Source organism: Antedon bifida, chromosome 7, assembly GCF_963402885.1.
Source record: "Antedon bifida chromosome 7, ecAntBifi1.1, whole genome shotgun sequence".
Taxonomy (NCBI): Eukaryota; Metazoa; Echinodermata; class Crinoidea; order Comatulida; family Antedonidae; genus Antedon; species Antedon bifida.
The window spans coordinates 13,757,237-13,781,568 of record NC_136232.1 but is presented as its reverse complement, the minus strand read 5'-3'; the positions used below and the strand labels follow the sequence as shown (position 1 = coordinate 13,781,568).

Below are 24,332 nucleotides of genomic sequence, written 5' to 3'. Positions count from 1 at the left end.
TACTGCAATCAGTTGAATTTCATGCAAATTGGAATCTTGAAAATTCATCTAAATCATTTAAATCAGTCAAACAATCAATTGCAGAGTACAGAGAAGACAGAGGATCATTTACCATTGAGACTCTTCTATTTGAAAGTTACTTATATATATCAAAGTTTAAAGACAATACAAAGAATATAGAAGAAGCTAAGAAAAAGAATGAAGAGGCTTTTCAGGAGATATCAAGCTTACCTGATGGACCAATCAAAGATGGTTATGAATCGATATACTGGGCATTAAAAAGTAAGTTTGCAACCAACCTCAAACAGAAGAAAGAGAGTTACGAGAAACTTGAGGCACTTCTTACACAATATCAAAGTGACAAAAAAACAGAATTTCATGCAAGTATTTGTACAACCAAAGGGTTTGCACTTTCAATGTTATCATCATCAAGGTGCAAAGAAAGTGAGGATGAGCTGAAACATGCAACTGAAATATGTCCACAAAATGTTGAGTGGATGTTTCTGCTTGGGCACATAAAATGGCGAAGATACACAAAAAATTTAGCAAAGTATGAAGATTTTGGATTGAGTGATGTTAAATCAATCATGGATGAAGTTTTGAAACTAGACACCAATCATGCCTATGCAAAGGTGATCTTAGCTGACATATACAGAAGAGAATATGATTATAAAACAGAGCCTATAAGAAATGCAGCAACCAACCAAGATGTCAACCACCAACTTGTGTTTAAAAATGAGCATGATCCTGCTGTAGTCGAAATAATGACTCTACTCAAAGAAGCACAAGAACATGCTTACACACCAAGAGTATTGAGTATTGTTGCTCAATGTTATATCCGGATGGGTGATTGTACATGTAGAAGAATAAAAAACAACTGGGAATGTAGTCAGCCTAAATGTGACTCCAGATACTTTAAAGAAGCTCATAATGTTATAGAACATGCTAAAGAAACTTATGGTGAAGCAGCCTGTATCTATGTTAAAGAGGCAGTTCTTTACCGAGAAAAGAATGAAACAAGAAAACAATTAGAATGTCTTGAGAGTGCCATCAGACTCAAACCATCTGACATTGGAGCCAGATTACAAAAAGCAAATGCCCTCCGTTCATTTATAAATCACAGTGAAATGTGTGACCTGTATGATAATCTACTCCTTGAGTTTGATGATGATCCATTTGAAAAGTTTGACATCAACCAGCAGTATGCACATTATTTGATATCAAAAGAACAATATGAAGATGCAGCTTCAAGAAAACAAGTTTGTTTAGATATTGCTCTTGAATCATTTGTGAAGAACACTCCTAGGAATGGACCTATTGAATTCATAGAGGAGTACCAAAGTTATGTTGATAAGCTAATCAAAACTTTACAGAAATATTTTAATATCGAAATTGCAAAAGCAAAAGGTTGCGGAAAAGCTGTACCAAACTTAGAAAATGCAAAGTTACATGAAAAGATAGGCGACTTTGAGAATGCTTATACATATTATCAGGGAGCCTTGAGAGCATTTCATTATGGCCGTTCACCAAATGCAAACCATGACCAAAAAAGAGAACTTCTCCTTAGTTTTGCCAGAGTGAATTTGAAGATTGGAAATCTTGATGTTTGCAGTAACATATTAGCGATTATCAGAGGTGAGGATAACATGAGAGATCAAGACAATGTCCGTCAACTTACAATGGACTTATTTGTAGCAAAAGGGGAGAAAGCAGCTGGCGATGGCATTAAAGTGATAAGAATGTTTACATGTGCAACGAAAATGGGAAGTTTAGAAGGTGCAAAGCGACTATTACAAGAAACAAAACAGATGAAAGACCTTGCCTTAATAAAGCATGCTTTGACAAGTATTGCTTCTGTTGCCCATGGAAACTGGTGTAAACAAAGTGCAGCTTTTGCCAAGGTACTTTATAGTTTTGCTTTAATAAGCTGACAGGCGATTTGACGTCTTCCTTGTAGATTTCAATAATAAAGGCAATTTGTAATTAAACATTATACATTCAACCAAAAAAAGTCCTTTCCTTAATATTGTTTAATGAGTCTTGGTTCTATGTTGCGATTCACATACTTTATTTGTGGCAAGTTAAAGCAATCACACTGTATTATTTTGAATAACTTTATTATCATCTCTCATTCCTGTAGATCCAATATCACATTTTGCATCACACATTGCAAAAAACATATTTTACAATGAAAGTCTTTATAATAAATTTAGGAAAGTCTATCTTTACTTTTGTTCTTACACCATATGGTCTTTGTACATTTAACATTTTTTCGCAAAATGATCAGCAGACATTTTAATTACATTTTTAAAGCTGCTTGTAGAAAATCCAGAAGTTGATTTGAATTATGACACCAAAACAGAGATGTTGTTAGGTGTAACACGTTCTTCACTTGAAGATACCATTCCAGTTACAACTTCAAGTGGTTTTGTAAAAGCATGTAAAGGTAAATAACTTGAATTTATAATATTTTAAATTGTACTTAATAATTAACTTGTATTTTAATTTACGGATAATGTATGGTATTCAAACTAATAAGAAGGAATATAATACATTTCAAAATTAAATGCGTCTAAATTTACACTATTTACATTGTAGATGATTTGAATAGCATTTTAAAGGCCAGGTGCGGGCAAAAAATTTCTATTGATCATACATTCCAATAATTATCGATCTATAGTTTCCCTTATGTTTCATAATTTTTGGGATTTTATTTGTGTTACATGAGCTTGTTGAAAATAAGCACTTTCTTATCAGTGGGGGGATAGTTCAAATTACACAGTAAAATCTCTATTCTTTTGTACACAAATTTTGTAAATAGAGAGGCATTTTAAAAAGCTATGAAAAATAAACGGTGTGGTAAAAAATGTTATCAGATGACTAAATATAGGTAATATAACTTCAATTTTACATTTCTGGTATTTTTATTCAACTTCAGATTTTTATTTTCACGCTATAGCAAAAATTATCCACCGTATATCCACCATATTTTCACCTTCTAGGGAGTCACCAGACATGTTATTACATTAGGTTAAACTACCTAACTACTGAAAAAATGTCTTCTTGGTTTTTATTGCAGAAATTTGCCAAATTTTGTATTTGGCCATATTAAGGGAAATTCATGTATTTTCGTCTTGATTTCTGTTACAAATATTTGATTTATGTACAATTAACCAGATATTATATTTAAATTCATGCCTGTACCTGAGCTTTAAAATAATGATTCCAAAATTGACTCCTTTATTGCATTTACTGTATTAAAACAATGATAAATGTACAGTATAAGCTTCAGTTAAAATGTAGTAATGTGATTCTCTGTTGTTGGATACCTTAATGAATTAACTAATTTTAAATTGCTTGATTATTTTTTTTAATTTGTATACATTAATTCATTTTAGTAAGCTTAAATAAATCTTTTAAATTTAATAATACTGTAGAAATATCATACCTGTTTTCAGGCTGATTATTTTTTGTAGTGAAATTATCATAACATATAAATATGTATGAATAAATACTTGGTATTTCATTTTACTTTCAGAGTCAAACAAAAATGTTGAACCACCAGTAGTAAGAAACTATTATTATCTTATCTAATATTATTCCTAATATATATTATAATCTTAATCAAAAAAGAAAGTATAAAGAAATTAAAAGGGCAATGGAAAATTTAATATCAATGTACTTGATATAGCATTCTGCTATTTGCAGACAATGTATTGTACAATATTAGTTATGCTTCTTATTTTCCAGCACATAAAGAAAACTGTCTTAAGAGATTTACAAGAAGAAAGCAAACATAGTAAGGGAAAAGAAAAGCAAAAAAGTAAATAATGTTTCTAATATTTAAATATCTAACTAGCAGAATGAATCTTGTGCGTAGTTGAATGCATTAGAAAATTTTTATTTTATAATTTAAGTTTATTGCCAGCCATTTGGCTTTCAAATAACTTGGTGAAACTAAAATGTTGCCCAGTTATTTTATTGCAGACATTTTACTAAACAAGTATTTCTTTTTTATCTGTTTTCAGAGACTTGCAATATTAAAAAATCGGTAGGCATATGCTTTTATTTTTGGTTAAACCATTATCAGCACAAAACCTATTCATTCAGTATATTATGTAAAGCAAACTGACAGCCAATATAATAGAATTTGAAAATTCCAACGCGTTTGTGTAAAGAAGATAGTAGAAGTACTACATTGAAACAAAAGAATGTGTATAATTATACAGTGATGTTAAATTTAATCAGAATTGTACTGTATTTTTGTTCATTCATATTCCATTCAATTTCACTCAGTCATTTTCATATTTTTTTTCATTTATGTCCAATAAATATAAAAAACAAAGAGCACAAGATATTTATCTTTATAGGATTTAGAAGATAAGTCATTGCATCAGGAAATTCCCAGCTTGTCAGAGGCCTCTACAACCACAATAGACGATGACTGCACCCATTTTGGATTTATGGTTGCTGCAAAACTAAGAGCTGTCCCTAAACAGAAAAGAAATCTTGTACAAATACAACTCTTACAGGTTTTTGTGGATGTTGATAATGAAAAGTAAATGAAGTCATAGTACTGTAGTAATACTGAAATAGTTTTTGTAAATAACTACAGCAGTGGGTTTGATTTGTCTGTAACTTTAAAATTAAATTGTCATTTAAATATAAATTGTATGACTATTAATAGGATCTTAATTGTTATTTAAGAAATATTTTGTTTTGCTATTAATATATACAATAATATACTCTTATAATTAAAAAATAGTTACACAAATACAACTCTTACACAGGATGTGGATGTTATAAAAGGTAAATGGGTTAGGGTTAGGGTTACATAATAGTAAGCAGGTTCTACATAGTTTGTCCTCTTTAATATGCTGTTAATAATTTTTGTAAATAACTACAGTAGTGGGTTTGAGTTGTCTATAAATTAAGTTGTCATTTAAATATAAATGGACTATTAATAGGAACTTTACTATTCAAGAAATTCTTTGTTTTGCTATTAAAATCAATATTACATTGCTTGGTTTTAATGGTGATGTTTTTAATAAGGTTAAAGATATACTCTTATAATAAAGAAATAGTTACACATTAAATTAAACTGATAAATAAGAATATATCTGAACAGTAATAATATAATGTATATATCTACTATTAGTGAAGATGTAAATTGTTACGAATAATGTTCCCTCCTTTTATGGATATTGGAGGAATTCCATTCATAGTTTTAAAAACTGAGTTCATGACACTTGACAGTTGTAAATTTGTTTTGTAATTAAAACCATAGCCAAGGTACTTCCACAATCCAAAATAACAAGTTTTGTTAAAGAAGACCCTATAAATAGTGATCAAAAGTCGTAACATCCAAAAACCTTGCAAGTAGAATAGATGAATACCAAAGTAAAGATTACAATTTTGTATAATATAATAAAGAATAACAAATGTACTAATAGTAATGAAGAAAGTTTCTGTTTCTGTTTTTGTTTACTCATCAGTCGACCAAGGTACCTAAATTCTTTTTATCTATTATTGTGTAAATTTCAAAGATATGATAGAGTGTAGTTTTAGATAATGAACTTGATTGGATTATGAGACCTAGATCATAGTCCAACAACACACCCTAGATAATACATGAATACATCAGGACGGGGAATTTCCAAATCAATCGCACAGTGTAGGTGATGAAAAACAGATGAGAAAAAAGTTTTAGAGAAAAAGTATCTATAATCTACGATTGACAAATCTAGAGTAAGTCTTTTTTTATCATCTTTTTAAAAAATATTAATTCAGGCACTTTTATTTAATCTTTTGATTCATTTTGCCATTTTATAATAGATACAATACATTAAAATATGAAATTGTAAAAGATCACTCTCAGACTCTTCCAAACGTGAGGCAGGAACATTGTAACTTATTACTTTGGACATTTATCATATCATTATATAATAAGCACAGCTGTATAATATCTAATACAAACTGTCTGTCTAACACATTTGACCTATGTGCCTCATACTACCATTATCATTGATTGGCTTCCTATTTAAGACCCATTTACTACAATTTGTGACGTTTTGTAAAAATAATGTATATATATTACTTTAAAAACATTAAACCAGGACATTCCTTGTCTTAAAATGTACGTTTTATGGTAAATTATGATAAAAAAAGGGAAAAAATGCACTACCTAAGTAGCTTGCGGTAAATGTCCTCTCCGTTACCTCTAAGGTATTTTTGCTGAAAAGTTAGGATTCTTGCATTTGTTTTGGCCTCATGATCGATCGAAAAGTGGATGAATTACAGAAGTAAAACAAAACTAGAATTTAATTCGTCACTTTGATGAATTATAGGCGATATTTGTAATGTATTTTATGTACTGTATTGTTTTGTTGAATTAAATCTGATCTGATAATACAGTAAACTATTTAAAGTGCAATAACAAATTATTAAGGAACACCAAAAAGTATTCGGGATGACAATAAAATACGAATTTGCTGAGAAGAGATTTCTAAGGTACGTACCTTTTGCTTCTAGCAGATCTGAGCAGCATGCAATTCAACAACTGTTATCGCGATGAGGGCGTGATCAGGTTTCATTCTCCATCCATGTGTGAGACAAGTAGTGTCACCATAGAGTTACTATAGTCGCATTTCTACCTCTCTGTGTAAAATGTACGGGCGCGAATGCTAACACGATGGTGCGCGTGAACATAAATACGTTATATGTTAGCCCATGATATGAAATTGATGGGAGTGAGTTTAGTTGATATGGGTTGTGTTATTATATGGAGATATGATTGAAATCGTATAATGGGATTTTAAAATATATAAAATCGTGTTGTTTATTTAAATAACAATATCATGACGTCCACAATGGTTTGTAGCTGAATGACGCACTTCTGTTGTAAAGATAATCGTACGTTATGGGTCTGAACAACTCATTTTTTTCTCTGCGGTTTGTAATGTGACCTTGCTAGTAACGTTGTACGCTAAATAGGGTCTAACGCCATGGGTCTGAACATAGCCTAAAAAACGTAGGGAATGGGACTTTAAGATATGGAATAAAATATTTCAGTATTTCAATTATTATTTATCTCTCATAGTCAGAGTACACAGTATGACAATTTACTACGATCGGTTGAATATCATGCAAATTGGAATCTTGAACATTCATCTAAATCAGTCAAACAATTATAAAAATAATATTTAACAATTATTTCATATATAATTGAGTTACAATGTATTATCTGTGTCTACACAATTCATTGTTAGAAATGAATCAAATGTTTCATAATTACCATACAAACTACTAAGCAGAACCAGCAATAAAATAAATGTTTATTTGTTTGAGTAAAAGACATATAGTGAAATATGTTTATTAACAATTAAAACAAAAATTAAGGTTTATTATTGAATTTTGGATTTTTCCAGTCATGTCACCTAATATTTGTTTAATTTTTGTTGACAGTAATAAAATGGAACACAACATTTCTTACTACGACAATTTACTGCAATTGGTTGAATTTCATGCAAATTGGAATCTTGAAAATACATCTAAATCTTTTAAATCAGTCAAACAATCAATTGCAGAGCACAGAGAAGACAGAGGATCATTCACCACTGAGACTCTTCTATTTGAAAGTTACTTACATGTATCAAAGTTTAAAGGAAATACAAAGAATATAGAAGAAGCTAAGAAAAAGAATGAAGAAGCTCTCGAGGAGATATCAAGCTTACCTGATGGACCAATCAAAGATGGTTATAAATCGATATACTGGGCATTAAAATGTAAGTTTGCAACCAATCTCAAGCAGAAGAAAGAAAGTTACGAGAAACTTGAGGCACTTCTTACAGCATACAAGGGTGACAACAAAACAGAATTTGATGCGAGTGTTTGTACAACCAAAGGGTTTGCACTTTCAATGTTATCATTATCGAGATGCAAAGAAAGTGAGGATGAGCTAAAACATGCAACTGAAATATCTCCACAAAATGTTGAATGGATGTTTCTGCTTGGACGCCTAAAATGGAGAAGATGCATAAAAAATTTAACAAAGTATGAAAGTTTTGGATTGAGTGATGTTAAATCAATCATGGATGAAGTTTTGAAACTAGATGCTGATCATGCCTATGCGAAGGTGATCTTAGCTGATATATACAGAAGAGAATACATAACAGAGTCTAAAAGAAATGCATCAACCAACCAAGATGATCACCAACTTGTTTTTAAAAATAAGAAAGATCCTGCTGTAGTCAAAATAATGACTCTACTCAAAGAAGCACAAGAACATGCTTCCACACCAAAAATATTGAGTGTTGTTGCTCAATGTTATATCCGAATGGGTTGTTGTAGAAGAATAAAAAAAAAAAGGAAGTGTCAGTCTAAATGTGATTCCAGATACTTTGAAGAAGCTCATAATGTTATAGAACATGCTAAAGAAAAATATGGTGAAGCAGCCTGTATCTATGTTCAAGAGGCAGTTCTTTACCGGGAAAAGAATGCCACAACAGAACAATTGGAATGTCTTGAGAGAGCCATCAGACTCAAACCATCTGACATTGGAGCCAGATTACAACAAGCAAATGCCTTCGGTTTAAACAAAAATCATAACGAAATGTGTGATATGTATGATAATCTACTCCTTGAGTTTGATGATGATCCATTTGAAAAGTTTGAAATCAACCAGCAGTATGCACATTATTTGATATTAAAAAAAGAATATGATGAGGCAGCTTCAAGAAGACAAGTTTGTTTAGATATTGCTCTTGAATCATTTGTGAAGAACACTTCTGGGAATGGACCTATTGAATTTATAGATGAGCACCAAAGCTATGTTGATAAAATAATCAAAACTTTACAGAAATATTTTGATATCGAAATTAAAAAGGCAAAAGGTCGTGAAAAGGTTGTACTAAACTTGAAAAATGCAAAGTTACATGAAAGGATAGGTGACTTTGAGATTGCTTATACATATTATAAGCAAGCCTTACGAACATTTCATTATGGCCGATCACCAAATCCAAACCATGACCGAAAAAGAGAACTACTCTTTAGTTTTGCCAAAGTGAATATGAAGATTGGTAATCTTGATGTTTGCAGTAACATGTTAGCGATTATCAGAGGTGAGGATAACATGAGAAATCAAGACAATGTCCGTCAACTTACAATGGACTTATTTGTAGCAAAAGGCGAGAAAGCAGCTGGCGATGGCATTAAAGCGATAAGAATGTTTACTTGTGCAACGAAAATGGGAAGTTTAGAAGGTGCAAAGCGACTATTACAAGAAACAAAACAGATGAAAGACCTTGCCTTAAGAAAGCGTGCTTTAAAAAGTATTGCATCTGTTGCCAATGGAAACTGGTGTCAACAATTTAATCTGAAAGAGGAGCTAGCAGCAATCTTGCCTTCTTGTGATGATGGATCTTTGATAGGGAACGAATTAAAGACACTAAGAGATTGCCAACTTGAAATGGAATTCAGCATTCTAATGGGTGATGATAATTTAGTGACTAATTTATCCAATGTGCTACAGAAAGGCCGTAATATACTCAACCATGCTATGGAGTTTTTTGGGAAAAAACATTATCCAAAATCTAAAGCTAAATCAGTGGATTTTATTATTGTTCAGAAATCCAAAAAACCTGTTGACCAAACAATCCAAGAGATACTGGCAAAAAGAGAATGGAGAGATTTTAAAAGTAGATTTACACAACTGTTAACATTTCTCGCTTCGGTAAGTAAACATTTGTGATCAGAATTTTTTTGTTCAAATCACATTGTAATTGTTTGAAAGAAATGGCAAGTGTGTGCAAACTAAGACTATGACACTGACAACATGGAGGTGCTGACAGCATGTATGTATAAGCTGTGTGATTATTGAGCTGTTACATCGGGATGGAATACGAAAGGAGAAAGTAGATTAACAGAATGTGATGGTTGTACAGAATGTCTCCATTGTGTTGTTAAATTTATTTTGATTTTGAGACAAAGGCAATTAATAGTCAGTCTCCTCCTACCTCAGCCTGAGTAGGTCAAGTGTTAGCCAGTTATAGGTTATCAAAGTTTAAAAGGACTAATCAAAACCTTAAATAGGGCTTGCAAGGAACCTTTTTTTTAAATGATTACATTAAGAATAAATGTTAATTCAAAGTCTAATATATACAACAACTAAAAATGCATGCTAAAAGGCCTATCCTATCCTTGCATTAACTTCATATTGATCGGCAATTTTTACCGTTGAAAAGTTGCAAAATGTCTTATGAAACTGCACTCCGTCTGGTTGTCAGTTTGAACATTAAATCAATCAAATACAGTCGCTATGATGAACATAACAGAGCGTACTGGGCTTATACGCATGCGTAGTTTAATCCTTTGTATTTAAAGTTACTGTCTCTTTCGTTTACCGTGCCAATGTGAAAGCTCAATAATATGATTTCAAGCACAGTATAACCTATAATTATTTATCCTTTAGTTGATAAAATTTGATTTATTTTTCTAATCATCATTACTAAATGAATACTACTCTACTTAAAACAGTTCATTTTATTTTCTTATAAGATTCAACCTGAAACTAATTCCAAGTTTGAATGGATGAAAGACTTTACTTGTCTCAACAACAATGACAAACATCGACACTCACTACAAAACTCAAGAAAAACCATCTCAGTTGCAAGGGATATGTGTTCTAACATTGAAGAAATAGTGGAAGAAATATACAAGTGGTGCTGGATCACTGATCAGAAACACTAACTCTGGGTTTATGGGCGCAGACTCACGAGAAAAGGGAGGTCATATATAGTGAGGATAATTACTTTTCGATGGCTACACTTTACAGTTAGAAATATGTTGTTATTATTACGCAGGTCTGGTTGTCATGTAGACACACTAGATGTTCCCCTTCTCTCTTAAATAAATTCATCTGGTTCCGAATATTATTACTTTTTTGTTGAATCAAAAAATACATACACAACACGACTGGTGGCGCTACACAGCGTCTCCAAGACTGTACAAACCATTCCAAACAGTAGTTTAAAGAAGCTGACAGCATGTCAACGAAACGTCACTAAGGTATTTATACCAATTATGTATGTATTTTTTGGTTCATCAAAAAAGTAATAATTTTCCAATTCCTTTTCCTCCTTTCCCTTCTCTCATTTTCAAAAGTTCTTAATTAATCAACTGCCAAGACTCCCGTTTTGGCCAGGAGACTCCCGTATTTTAAACTCGCCTTCTGGCCTAACATCGTGCTCCTGATTTTTCACATTTTCTCCCGGATTACTAAATTTGGATGTATGTGTTGTTTTCTGCATTAAAATATAACAAAAAACCTTACACATAAGAAAATTTACGATATTTAAGCCATTAACGATCACTTTTTACTTTTTTCTGAACTGAAATGAGACTCCCCACACTTGCACGTCACACAGAACTCCTTATGTCTCCCTGGTCTCGATAATAAAGGGCGCTGTTGACCTTAACAAAATACCACCTCCCGTTTTTAAAACTTCAGATGTGGTGTGTATCCATTTTTTCAAAATATTGGAGCTGTATTGAAAGAATTGACAACCTACTACTGTACTGTATTACAGCATAGAGATACTTATGATTACAGTAATTAGTTAAATAATCCTTCCATAAATAACAAAGAAAATAGTGTTGATTTACATGAGAGTAATAAATAAAAATTAAAAAGATGAAGGTGGCATTGACTGCCTACAACAGGGTAACATAATAGCTGTAAACATACTTTACTACAGCCTTATTATCATTACTCTCTACTTGGGTGTAGTATTGCCCTAATTAGTGAATAACAAGCAAGTAACTCATTTTAATGATGCTATCTTAATATAAATTGTGCTAATAATAGCATCATCATGAGCAATGACATCATCTTCTTCGGTGATCAATTGAACTCTGTCATCGGGTGATTTATTCTTATTTTAGAGTATCTGTTTTGTTTTATTTTTGTGTTTCTTTCTCTCTCATAAAACTGTGTGCTGGAAATATATACCGGGAATATACTATTAACATGCCGTTAGGGTTTTTTTTTGTTAGAAGCATTAACCAAACCTGCTCAAGAAACCTACTGAACTTAATAAATACCCACAATGTGCGATGGGCATTCCGTTATAAACACATAGTCCTGCATTGCATTTAATTGATAGGGATATAATATGTACGTAGTTTATTTTCAATTACAGTATAACCTCCCAGGATTATATTCTCACATGAAACGAACAGGGAAAACCTCTATAAAGGAGACAAATAATACGTGTTGGATTTTGAAAGTTTCTCTTATTAAGGGTTCTACTGTATATGCATGCTGTGTATAGGTAAATATTCAATTACAATACAGAAATTAAAGTTGCTTGCATCAGTGTATTTTATGAAATCCTCTCTAGAACCTAAAAAACCAAGGACTGAAAGAAGAACTACTGGAAAACCTGTACACACCATTTTATAGTCAACATCATTATTATAATCACATTAATCAAATAATACAACATGCAACATGAACCTTTTCAGTAGATCCTGTAGCCAAGCTAAAAGTATTATGGTAGGAGATTTGAGAAGCATGGGTTCCAGGCCCATCTAGTGTATACCATATTGATTGTATCCTTTTGGCTAGATTCTTTACTCTCAATGCCTCTTCCTTCTTCCAATCTGTTGGTCCTGTTGATCATGGTAGGCACTCACCTTGGCCTCCTTGAGCCAGTAGAGGCCTAATCTCATTTTCATAATACATACATTGGAAGAAGTTTAAGACGAAATGCACCACCAGTCCAACATTTGTGTGCATTTCTCATTAAGAATCTCATTCTACAATTTAAGTAACTTCCTATATTTTATGAACAACATCAAATGCACTTACCGGAAGAAGAAGCAAAGACTCTACAGAATGCCTGATAGCACCGCGTTGAGATTTACAAAAGGAGACGAATTCCCGGCTTGTGGCCACCTTTTGATGCAGAAGACTTAAGATAAGAAAAGATGTGTGTATACAATAAGAAATCACAACAACCAATAAAATAATTAATACAATAGGACTACAATTGTTCAATTAACTTTCTAAAAGCATATAATATAATCATTTTTAAAAATTCGAAAGCATTTACAATACGCAACTTGTTTGTTGAAATGATAACAATTAAATTTAATTAAATTGATGTTTTCAGTTTTTTCCTTTGTTGCATCCTCTCTTTGGAATGAACTCCCACCTTCTATCAAACATTTAACAACTTTTGATTCAGTTAAAATAAATTTAAAAACTCATTAAAAAACATGTTTTATTATTGACAAATATCATATAAATCTGTCATTTTGTTAATTAATGCAGTATCCACCTCAGAGTATGAATGTGTGAACAATAAATCTGAATTAAATTTAGAATTGTAACACTAAACAAGATGATATGAGCCGAGCAAAGTTAGACTCATAATATTAGCCCTGTGCTGACTTTAATAGGTGCAAAAAGGCGCTATTTTAAACAACTACAAGGAGCCAAAAGTCTATAAAGCTCTTAATTTGTGGTTTTACAGTAATAAAATTCTGGATATTTGAATCTCACTTACACATTGGCAATAACTTATACCCTTCTTATGACTTGCCACATGATTTATTAACCAAAAACTGCACATAATACAAATCATTATTTAGCATACAAGTTGGTAATCTGAAGTAAACTTAACCAATTGAACTCGTTAGTGCGACACAATCAAGGAGTATCAATTATTTCATAGGTTGTGTTTTGTACTAAAATCAATTAAACATGTAACTCTTTGGACTCAATTAGAAGAACCGTTCGTTTGGAATACAAAAGTTTACTCATGTAAAATCAACAAAATATTTCATACTTGGGGTGACCCCCGTCAAAATTGTACTGTGATGTCCCATGTGCGGCGCCAAGGTTAGGAACCTGTTGTCGATGAAATACAGTAGGCATAGCCTGTTTTATATGTTTTCCTTTCTTAAGCCACTTTTTAAAGATTTTTTCATAATAATCTATCTACTGATACTTATTATTTTATATAGTTTTTTCTCACATAGGCCTAACACCTCAGAACTATAATTTACGGTTCCTCTTATAAAGTTTGCTACATGGGATAAGGATGACAGTTAAAAAATGCTTAATCCATATTTATGTTTCAACAAAATTTTTGATGTTGCTTTGTTATTGTTATCTTTTTTTCCTGTAGTGTATGTGACAAGAAATTTAGTTTTCTTCTAATACAGGATATCCAATAATGGTCTACAAAATGATTATATAATATGTATTATTATTTTGCCATCATTGATATTAATAAATGTTCTTGAAATGAATTGAAACTTGTCGCTCAGATTCTTATTTTCATGTGATTAATAGGCTTGCGTTTAAGGTGCAAATGAAAAATCCAGTAATGCTGGAACGTTTTTGAAACAGCTGATTTATCGCAAGTTTTGTATCCAGGGGTACAGTATATATTTATTAATTTAACAGATAAATAAATATGTATGAAATGTATGTAAACATACCTCCTAAGCTGCTTATAATTTGTATAATAATCCACATATATTTTCCAAAAATCTTCACCAAAAAGACATCCTGTGTAAACACAAATTGTTAAAAAAGCTTTAAATTCGTATTAAATAAAATAATAATAGTAGTGCATAATTGTTTCACATTTCAGTACAATAGACTAAAAAACACTGCAATGACGAAATAAATAATAATTTGTTCCAGTGTTAGCAACAGAATGGGGACAGCAAGATTAAGAGACATATTTTAAGAACATCTTAATAATATTAGAATGTTATATACTATGCATACATTTATTAAAATAAACATTATTTCAATTAAAAACATACCTAATGTTGTATCCTCTTCTTTCCATTCATCAGTTATTTTCTTTAACTAAAGGTAAAAGAAGAAACTATCACACATGTATGTATTTTCTAAATTGACTGATGATTATGAACCAGAAAAAAAAAGTATAACACTGCCCTCTATAAAAAGCAAACTTTTTGCTGAATAATATAATATATTGAACTTGAATTACCTTAGATAACAGTGTTGAACTAGCATTTAAAACAGATTCTAGCTTTCCAAAGACTATTTGATACTCATCTTCTGTCAAAAATGTTTCATCTCTAAAATATAACATTACTTCAGTTAATACTAAAATGTTTTCTATTGTGGATCAATCAAAGTACTGATCCACGTCTTTTATTTTTCATTCAACAGCATTCACTAACGGCGTACATGTGAACACCTTGGTATTTCAATCCATGGATTACTGCTTGCATAAGCCATGTTATGCTTATGCTGTATGTTTAACACCAATATGTAACAAAATATTTCAACATTTTTTTTTTTTTTTATGTTGAAAAATGATAAATTGATTTTTTATTTATAATAAACTTTATTTTGTTTACTTACTTAATTGGATTTGCATATGTAGTTTGTAAACACTTTAAAAGATCCAAGTAACTTTCTTCAGTATAGGCCAAAGCTTTCAGATGATACAACACCTTATCATCACCTATGTATAATTAACAATCTTTATACAGTTTAGTTCTAATAATGGAGTAATGGAGTTATCAATTCAATGTTGAACTCTTTGTAAAAGGACAAGAAAGTGTCGGCTTATAGGAGGTGACCATCAGAGGTTCACAGTGGCGTAATGCAGAGGCCTGAGGCTCCCTAAGTGCCCCCAACACTGGAGGCCTTGGGCGTTTTTAGTCTTTTTCAGCATATTTAAATTTTTTCATCTGGGCTCCGGAGCTAGCCAGTGAGCGCTCATAGCCGTTAAGCTACTAGAGGTAGACAGCTAGAAAGAAGACCAAACTTTTAGCTTGTGTATGGCAATGATGATGTTTTGTGTTGCTCAATATTCCAGGTATTTGAATTTATTTATTTCATTGTTGGTTTGTCAAAAAGTGTATGTCAGCTTAACGAGAGTATTAAACTTACAAGATGTACCCTATGCACCGATTAGATAGTAACATAGGGGTTTTTGCGAGAGATTTATAAAAAGGGAAGTTTAATAAATATTTAAAAATTAATTCAAATTTCAAAACGAAAAAAATTATACATGAAATGCAATATGGGAAAGTTAAGAAACCCATTATGATATAAAAGTAGGAGATATACAGTAAGACAGAACAAAGGTGTATATTCCTAAGTAATTCCTGAGTAAATACTTTTTGTACCCAATATATAGCACTGTAAAAACATGCATCATTTTTAGTTGGTGAAAATAATTTTAAAAGAACTGATAGTTAACACACATTGCTTCTAGATTTAAAAACAAAATCTTTACCTGTTCCGAAATCATTATCTTTTGGAACCTCTATTAAAATGTCTTTGTCATTGAGTAAAACTGCATCAGCATCCTCATTAACAACTGCTCGACTTGTAGCCAACTTGACGCGAAAATGTGGTAACTTGTGTTGAAATATCACATCAGCTATCAGATCACGAACACGCATTCCATGTTCACCAAAAAGCTGACAAGAAACAAAATCAAAGAGTGTTTAAACATTCCTTCAAAAGTACAGTTAACATGAGGTCAATAGATAAAAAGCTGAAGCACCTCCAACTCAAAATATTATATCAATGTATGTCTCATTTTAGTGGGTACCAGGCAGCCAGGAGGTTCCAAATGGGATGGGGAGAGGCATGTGTGTAAGAATCTATTAGGTGGGGCTGTCAAAAAGGTCCGGGGAAGCCCTTTACACTTTAGGTATTATCATGCCGCAGCCAGAGCCAACATCATAAAAAAAGAAGCTTAAATCTAAGAAATCATTGTACAGATAACAAACAAAAAAAAGAGTTGAGGTTGTACATGATAAAAGACAAATATATATAAAGTCAATGCAAGAAGGTATTCTACTGTATGCATTCTTATTTATATCAAATGAACTGTAGCTGTATACAGCCATACTGTAACAACAGTAACATTTTTCCAACATTTTTATTTTTAAATTATTATTTAAATACAGTGTCAAATTGTTTTTTTTTTACTTTTTGTTTCTTTTTCATACCCAAATGAATAAAGCGAATTTCTGAAAAATGACAAATTACAAAATAATACAACCGCTGTCCATTTTGGTATTATTAGTAATATTATTTCTTCTTATTTATTTTTTTAAAGTTAATGGTACAGTATTATTTATTTCTTTTACTGGCTACGCAAAAAACAACATTTTGGTTTCTCGGTAAAGCCTGTAGCGATTTTTAAAGGATTCTTTTTTTCCAAAAAAGAAGGGCAAAAGTCATCATTATCTAGGCTAGTTACGCCTATTTACCATCCTTTTACTAGTGGTCTTATGTCTCTTGAATAGAGCACTTAATAATAAAAGAAAGTGCAGGCTTGTTTTAAAAGTGGTGAAGAAAGGCTTTCAAACGATGCAAATAGAATGAAACTAAATGTGAAAAGATAGATATTTATTTCACTTTAAAAAGGGTTAAAAGTTAGTCAACCTTTTAAACAGAACAATAACTAAATCAAAGCCGCATTCACATAAACTGAATAACTAGGTGACTATGCTATATAGAATAACAATATCATTTGTATTAAACAGTAAATCCTTATAATAAATAGATGGAATTACAAATATTCCATGATAAATGAATACCACAACTTTGTATAAACTCAATTTCACTAAATTGTAAAACCATTATATTTTTTTCATAATTAAAGAATTATCTGTGATTTGTATGTACCTTTGCGATTAAAGGACAATTTTTTAATAATTAATCATAAATTAATCAAAAGAACAGAACAATGATTAATTTTAAAATGTCGAGTGGCATAAAAAAAAAATTTTCTTGTTTATCATACTACTATTAGGGTATGTTCAGACTCATGGTGTTAAGGTGGCGTTATGTAAGCGGCGTACATATTTTTGTGTCTGAACCAGGCCGCGGATTAGCGTTAGGCAGCTGTTGCACCCTGCAGGGTTAATAACCTTAGCAGGAGAGGGTAGATTTAATAACGCTAATCCATTGATGCATCAGTGATTTTAACCTTAACCAATGAAAATAAACGACCACGGTTAGCAGGCCAACAGCATACTTGTACAGCGAGATAGCTAAACATCAAACTATCAAATTTTCAATATTAAAGAACAGTAGGCCTACAGTTGACGTCAGCAATATGATATTTCCATAAATTTTTATTTTATTTTATTTTAATTATTCATTTCCCAACCAACAGTGAGCTCATGGTTCACCACTTACAGGAGGGAACACAGACAAACACGAACATATACAATAAAAAACATTAAACTAAACTACTAACAATGTTACAAAACTTACAGAAATTATTACTAAAGATATCTAACTCAGGGTTTCTTAAAGTAAAAGAATTATAAGTTTGACTTAATCTACTAATAAAACCATTTTTTAAAACATTTACTCTACTAAAAGGAATATGAAAAGTAGTATTTCTTCGACGACGACTAGGGACTCTAAGATAAAAATTACTAACTAAGTTACAGTCAAATAAAGAATTAATACATTTATACAAAAAAACAAGATCAAAAAAGGTTCTACGAGACTCAGGAGATCGGACATGGAAATGAAAGTCAGGATTCTGGTTGTGGCTGATGTAGCGTAAAAAACGGTTATGCAGACGCTGAATGCGCGTAGACTGAGTTTTCGAAATAGAATTAAAAATAACAGAACTGAAGTTGAGAATGGGATGGATAATTGAATATTAAAGGTGGATTTTGGTTTGCCTGTCAAAATGTTTACAATTACGCCACATCAGCCCAAGCAGTCTATTGCACTTGCCAACAAGATAATCAATATGAAAAGAAAAACAAAGGGAACTATCAATAAAAACACCAAGATCTTTTTGTGATTGCACCCTATTAATGGGATTGTCATTAATTAAATAATTATAAAATAAAATGTTCTTTTTCAAAGTAATAGTTAAAATATTGCACTTTACTGGATTGAGGGACATACCCCATAAAGCTGCCCAAGAACATAGTTTGTCCAAGTCCACCTGAAGCCTGTCAGCATCCTCAACACTACCAATAATTTTGTATAGCTTAACATCATCAGCAAACATAAGACATCTGGAGTGGGTGAAGAATTTTGGGATATCATTGACAGAAAGATTGAAAAGGAGAGGACCAAGAATCGATCCCTGAGGGACACCGGAATGAATAGGAAGCCATTCAGAGGATATACCCTCAATGACCACTCTCTGGAACCTACCATTAAGATAACTACGAAACCAGGAGATAAAATCATTATGAAAACCAAAACGTTGTAATTTTAATAAGAGTAAATATGAGGAACAAGATCAAACGCCTTAGAAAAGTCTGTGTAAATAATATCACATTGCTTCCTGTCATCAATGGCTTCGTAAACTGTGGTCAACAGGGTGGCAAGGTAGAAAGAAGAATGAGAAACATTTCCTAAAAGCCCAAGAAGTGTAGCATTATTATAGCATCACAGCTCTGTGTGAAAGGGAATTTACAACTTTAATTTAATTTGTTAACTAGAATACACTAAATGAGAACTTTTAACTGTTTTCTGCATTCAAATTCCACTGCTTTTAATGTTCATTATACTGGGTACTAACCTTTTTATCATTGGTATTTAGGCTATCTAGCGAATTTCTTTTACAATCATAATCCTCATCAGAGGACGTCTGGTTAACCAGCAGCTCTTGTGGCTCACCAGGCATTGATGAACGACGACGTCTGTTTGAAACTTTATGAAACCAATCATTATGTTTCCATTGTCTCTCATTTTTTTCTTGAAATATTTTTAAAGTGCCTTCAATATTTAGAGTTTTTCCTTCTTCATCCTGGATGTTTGAAATGACCGGCACAGATTTCCGTCGAGCAAGTAATTTCCGATTCATAACGATTTGTGTTGAGCAAACATGAATGCTTACCGTTTCTGTCTTCGTGAATGATGTGGACAAAGTTTTTGTTGTTAATGTTGAAAATATTCTATGTGCTGTGTTGTTCCTGTTATTTGATATGTTCGAAAGTTTCTTCTACTTTTTTTCTATTACAGTAAATCATTTTGCAAGTATTTATAGTATAATTCCAAACTATTAGCAACTAAATCAAGCAAACAGTGCACCATTAGCATTCAAGATGACAAACTGTCTTGCAATAAAAATCATCAACTTATGACATTACCTATCAGAGTTAGCTAGTGAAATGCACAACAATCAAAGATATTCCCACAGGTGTTAATTTATTGAAACTAATGAATACGATATTACAAGATGGTGAAAGTTAACACTTCAGCTGCATAAATCAATCAATCAATCAACTGTTTATGTAAATCATAAAGTATAATGTTCATGGACTTCTGCCAAAGACAACTTTAACTCCTATCGAAATGATCATCAACAAAAGAATCCAATAATTAATTGAGTAAATCCGTAATTCTACAGTATAAACAAATCCAATCATTATTGTATACAGTAAATTCAAAATAATGTTTAGTTTAACATGATTCCATGAAGAAATCTGTAAACTGACACATTCAGGCACAGAAAAGGTAAATAAACTGAAACTCACGTCATCATCATCAATATAATGGAACAACCCATCACAGCTATGTACTAAATACTCAAATTGTATGTTGAAAGACCAATCAACTATAACCACCTCTTAATTATTCAGATAATAAGAGGTGGTTACTGTAAGCTAATAAAATGATTGTGTAATTGTATTCAATGAAATGTACTTTTAACAACAATGAACACTATTTGTCTACAAAAATCCTTTAGCTTATTTTTAGTTTTTGTAGCCAATTGTTTGGATTTTAATCATCCGTGATAAAAAAAAAACAACCATGCTTCAGAATAAACTGAGGGTCAAGCACTCCTAACCAAAATTTAATTTTGTTTTCATCAAAAGCTTTTTTTAAATATAACGGTACCTTGTGGTATTCACTGCAAAAGTACAATATATTCCATTAAAAAAGCAGTTGTTAAGTTATGAAACAAACGCAAGATTTCAATTAAATCTTACATTAATTGGGAACTCAACACTAATTATATATTGCAAGGAACTATGAATACTAATTAACGTATCTTATTAACTAATATCATTTTAAATAAATTCTAAAAAATCTCAGGACACTCTTTTAAAGCCCCCTTCCCTACGTTTTTTAGATCTAATTTAAGATCAAAAACTATATTTAATGTAAAAATAATACTACCGTATATTTCGGTGTATAAGTCGCACCTGTGTATAAGACGCACCCACTAACTGAGAGTAAAATATCGGTAATTTTTATATCGTCGATGTATAAGACGCACTTTATATTTCATCAAAACAATGTTTTTTTAAATTGTAATCAATATTATTGTAATAATATATTTTGTTATATCTACAACGGCGTCCTTTATTTAGGTTTTTTCTTACCTAGGCTCGGCCGCGCCCAGCCTCAACAAGTTCTTTCTACCTTGTTATTCATGAGTTTCGCACCCGCAACATCGAGTGCATGACCGTGTGTGTAACACGCACGTGTGTGGGCTAGCCTTGCTCGATCATTTCGAGAGGGCGCACGTTTTCACGGACAATCGTATTCGATTAGTATCTATGTATCCGAGAAGTGTGTACGCTAGGTCCATGCTATAATCAACTGGAGAATATACTAGTCGAATACCGTACACTATGTGGCCGCCAAGAAGGGCTTGCGCTGGGGGTACGGCAGTCGGCGATCGTGCGTATAACTATAAATAATAAATAAATACTATTCCAATCGTAAATGTTTACAAATGAAATGTTATCGGAGCGCCTAAAACAGCTCCATAATGAACAAATCTTTTCATCATATTTAGTATAACATCGCGCTAAAATGCCTTGAAAACTAGGCAGAAGCAGGTTGCCGTTACGTTAATACACTGTAGCTAGGCCTAGGCCTAGCCTACTCAGGCCTAGCCAACGAGGTGACGATATGTACAATCTGTGTGGTGAGGCATTTATGTTCGGTGTATAAGACACACCCTTAATTTAGAGGTCAAATTTGCGTGTCAAAAGTGCGACTTATACACCGAAATATACGGTATATGGTCCTATTGCGATAACTTTTTTCGTCTTTAAACGGTTAAAAATGTGAAAAATAAGTCGATTCTAATAATTATAGCGGCCCGCTACAAATCCCAAAATGCATTGCGCGCGGATTGATATTTTTGTTTGTCATCTGTAATTCGCCCGCTTTTCGATCGATCGTGAGGCCAAAACAAATGGAAGACTCCTAACTTTTCAGCGAAAAATACCGGGTTTTCCCCGATTTGTATCAACGGAGTCTGACAAAAATAGAAAGACAATTAATGCAGCAACTATACAACGTCAGGCTAGGTATATAGCTAGCGTACGATGTTCGTACGTTACCGATGTTTACCAGCTAGGCCTACAAAACTAAGCCTAGCTAGGCTAGGCCTAAGACCGTCCACGAGAGGTTGATCGCCGCGAGCTACTTAGGTAGTGCATTGTTTCTCACTTTTTATCATAATTTACCATAAAACGTACATTTAAGACAAGGAATGACATGGTTTAATGTTTTTAAAGTGATATATATGTATTATTTTCCAAAAAACGTCCGAAATTGCAGGGAAGGGGTCTTTAAATTATAAAATGTTATAGTGCAAGACATTAACTTTAAATGTCTTTAGAGCAGCAGACACAGAAACACTTAAAATGTCTTTAGAGCAGGGAAAAGCACACTTAAATATAAAATATCTTTAGATTAGAGTAAGAACACGGAACATTTAATATGTCTTTAGAAAAGGGACACAACACATTTAAAATGTCTTTAGAGCAGGGACACAGGAACACTTAATGCAAAAACACTTAAATATGTCTTAAGAGCATAAACACATTTAAAAATATAATATCTTTAGATTAGATAGACATTAAAAATGTCTAGAGAGGGACACAGACATGTGCCTGTAGAGCAGCGACACAGCACATTTAAAATGTCTTTAAGAGTTAGGGACATATACATGTGCCTGTAGAGCATGGACACGCACACATTGAAAATGTCTATTATAATTCTTAGATAATTTCCTCCTAAACATGTAGGCTTACACATTTAATACTGCACAGGATCAGACTTTAATCATACTGTAGCAATTGCCTCATTATGTTTAAATTCCAGTGTAAAAAAATGTGCAACATAAGGTAAATATTCATATGTAGCCTGGAAGTCTACTAGCTTTTAATAATGAAATAAAATATGACATTAAACTGTTGAAATATTATAAGATGATGAATAGTATAGCTAAAAATACCCATGCAAATATACAGTGCATTCAGATTGCCTAAACCATCAGTGGAATAAAGTTAGTTGACAAACTTTGTGAAATTTAATCTTATTTAGTAATAAAAGTAAATGACAGGTTACCAAAAAGGTTAATGAGAGAGGTTAGAACAGAAACACGAGTCTGGTGCAGCACTGATCACAGGGACGGATCCAGCATGTCGCTCCAGACCAGACACCAAGTACACTTGCCAAAGCCCAACCATGGGGTAAATGATACCCCTAGATGGTCGGAAATGGTACTCTCGCACATAAAAAAAAAAGTGATAAATGGCACCTCTAATTGGCCGTAAATGACAATCCCATGTATTGCGCAAAAATCAGATATCAGCAATCGTAATTTTCCGGCGGTAAAAAACACAGGTCACGAAACATTTTTTGGGTGTTCTGTGGGAACCACCGATTGTTTGATTGTTGATCATTCTTCAAACAGAGTCAGTGTTTTGCATTCAATGCGTACTGTATTACAATAAATGCAATAATGCTGTACTATAAGGTGTGAGGCTATGCCAATCTCCATCCATCGGTTGAATCCGGCCCTGGATTAGTCTAGAGAGACCATGTGCAAGATACAATGTTCCACTTATGAGTATTTGCGTCAAAAACCAGAATCCAAAATCAATCAAACATGAACTCTGCCGATCATCACGGAAAAGCTCCGCTTTGATTGGCTTAAAGTGAAATCATACCACCAACGGTGGTTTTTGTAGTCTATCTCTCACAGGAATATTCACAAAATTCTAATCTAAAAGAATTGAATTATAAATGCCTGATATTGAGAAAATATTAACGTTTTTTAACACTTAATAGACATTTCACAGACAAAAAAGCACATGGCACACCAGGAACTTGGCATCACCGGGCCAGTGTTTGAAGGTTTTTTAGTAAACAAACCCTGTACACACTGATGATAATTGATAGAAGATATTTTAACAAAATATTATTCACATGTTTGATGGTTAGAATGTTTGAAATAATAAATATTAAGGTACAAGGAGTTGAATCATGCAATTAAATAACAATGGAATCAACTCTCAGTAATAACAAA

General features: G+C 32.2%; 4 protein-coding genes across 5 annotated transcripts in view; 2 read left to right on the top strand and 2 right to left on the bottom strand.

Moving 5' to 3' along the window:
• The window catches only part of LOC144849185 (cleavage and polyadenylation specificity factor subunit 6-like), a 158,421-nt gene extending 137,653 nt beyond the window's left edge, over window positions 1-20,768 (top strand). The window contains exon 14 of one of the 2 annotated variants that reach the window (XR_013613954.1): window positions 20,756-20,768. The gene's annotated coding sequence lies outside the window, so the exon portion shown is untranslated. Of the gene's footprint in view, window positions 1-12,525; window positions 12,543-20,755 lie in introns of those variants that run through there. The other variant, XR_013613953.1, reaches the window with a different exon arrangement.
• Window positions 1-24,152, bottom strand: part of LOC144849222 (soma ferritin-like) — a 144,065-nt gene extending 119,913 nt beyond the window's left edge. The window contains exon 1 of the mRNA XM_078706284.1: window positions 24,149-24,152. The gene's annotated coding sequence lies outside the window, so the exon portion shown is untranslated. The remainder of the gene's footprint in view (window positions 1-24,148) is intronic.
• Window positions 1-24,332, bottom strand: part of LOC144849172 (uncharacterized) — a 137,840-nt gene that overhangs the window by 97,572 nt on the left and 15,936 nt on the right. Inside the window, exons 2-7 of the mRNA XM_078706198.1 lie at window positions 16,296-16,482; window positions 15,413-15,515; window positions 15,033-15,123; window positions 14,842-14,887; window positions 14,509-14,578; window positions 12,869-12,971 (exon numbers count right to left, since the gene is read on the bottom strand). Of these exons, the coding sequence (XP_078562324.1) occupies window positions 12,869-12,971; window positions 14,509-14,578; window positions 14,842-14,887; window positions 15,033-15,123; window positions 15,413-15,515; window positions 16,296-16,482 (600 nt within the window). The remainder of the gene's footprint in view (window positions 1-12,868; window positions 12,972-14,508; window positions 14,579-14,841; window positions 14,888-15,032; window positions 15,124-15,412; window positions 15,516-16,295; window positions 16,483-24,332) is intronic.
• LOC144849212 (uncharacterized) lies at window positions 9,025-12,233 on the top strand. The gene is made up of 2 exons (XM_078706270.1): window positions 9,025-9,730; window positions 10,555-12,233. The coding sequence occupies exons 1-2, from the start codon at window positions 9,068-9,070 to the stop codon at window positions 10,744-10,746; spliced, it is 855 nt and encodes a 284-aa protein (XP_078562396.1). The 5' UTR covers window positions 9,025-9,067; the 3' UTR covers window positions 10,747-12,233.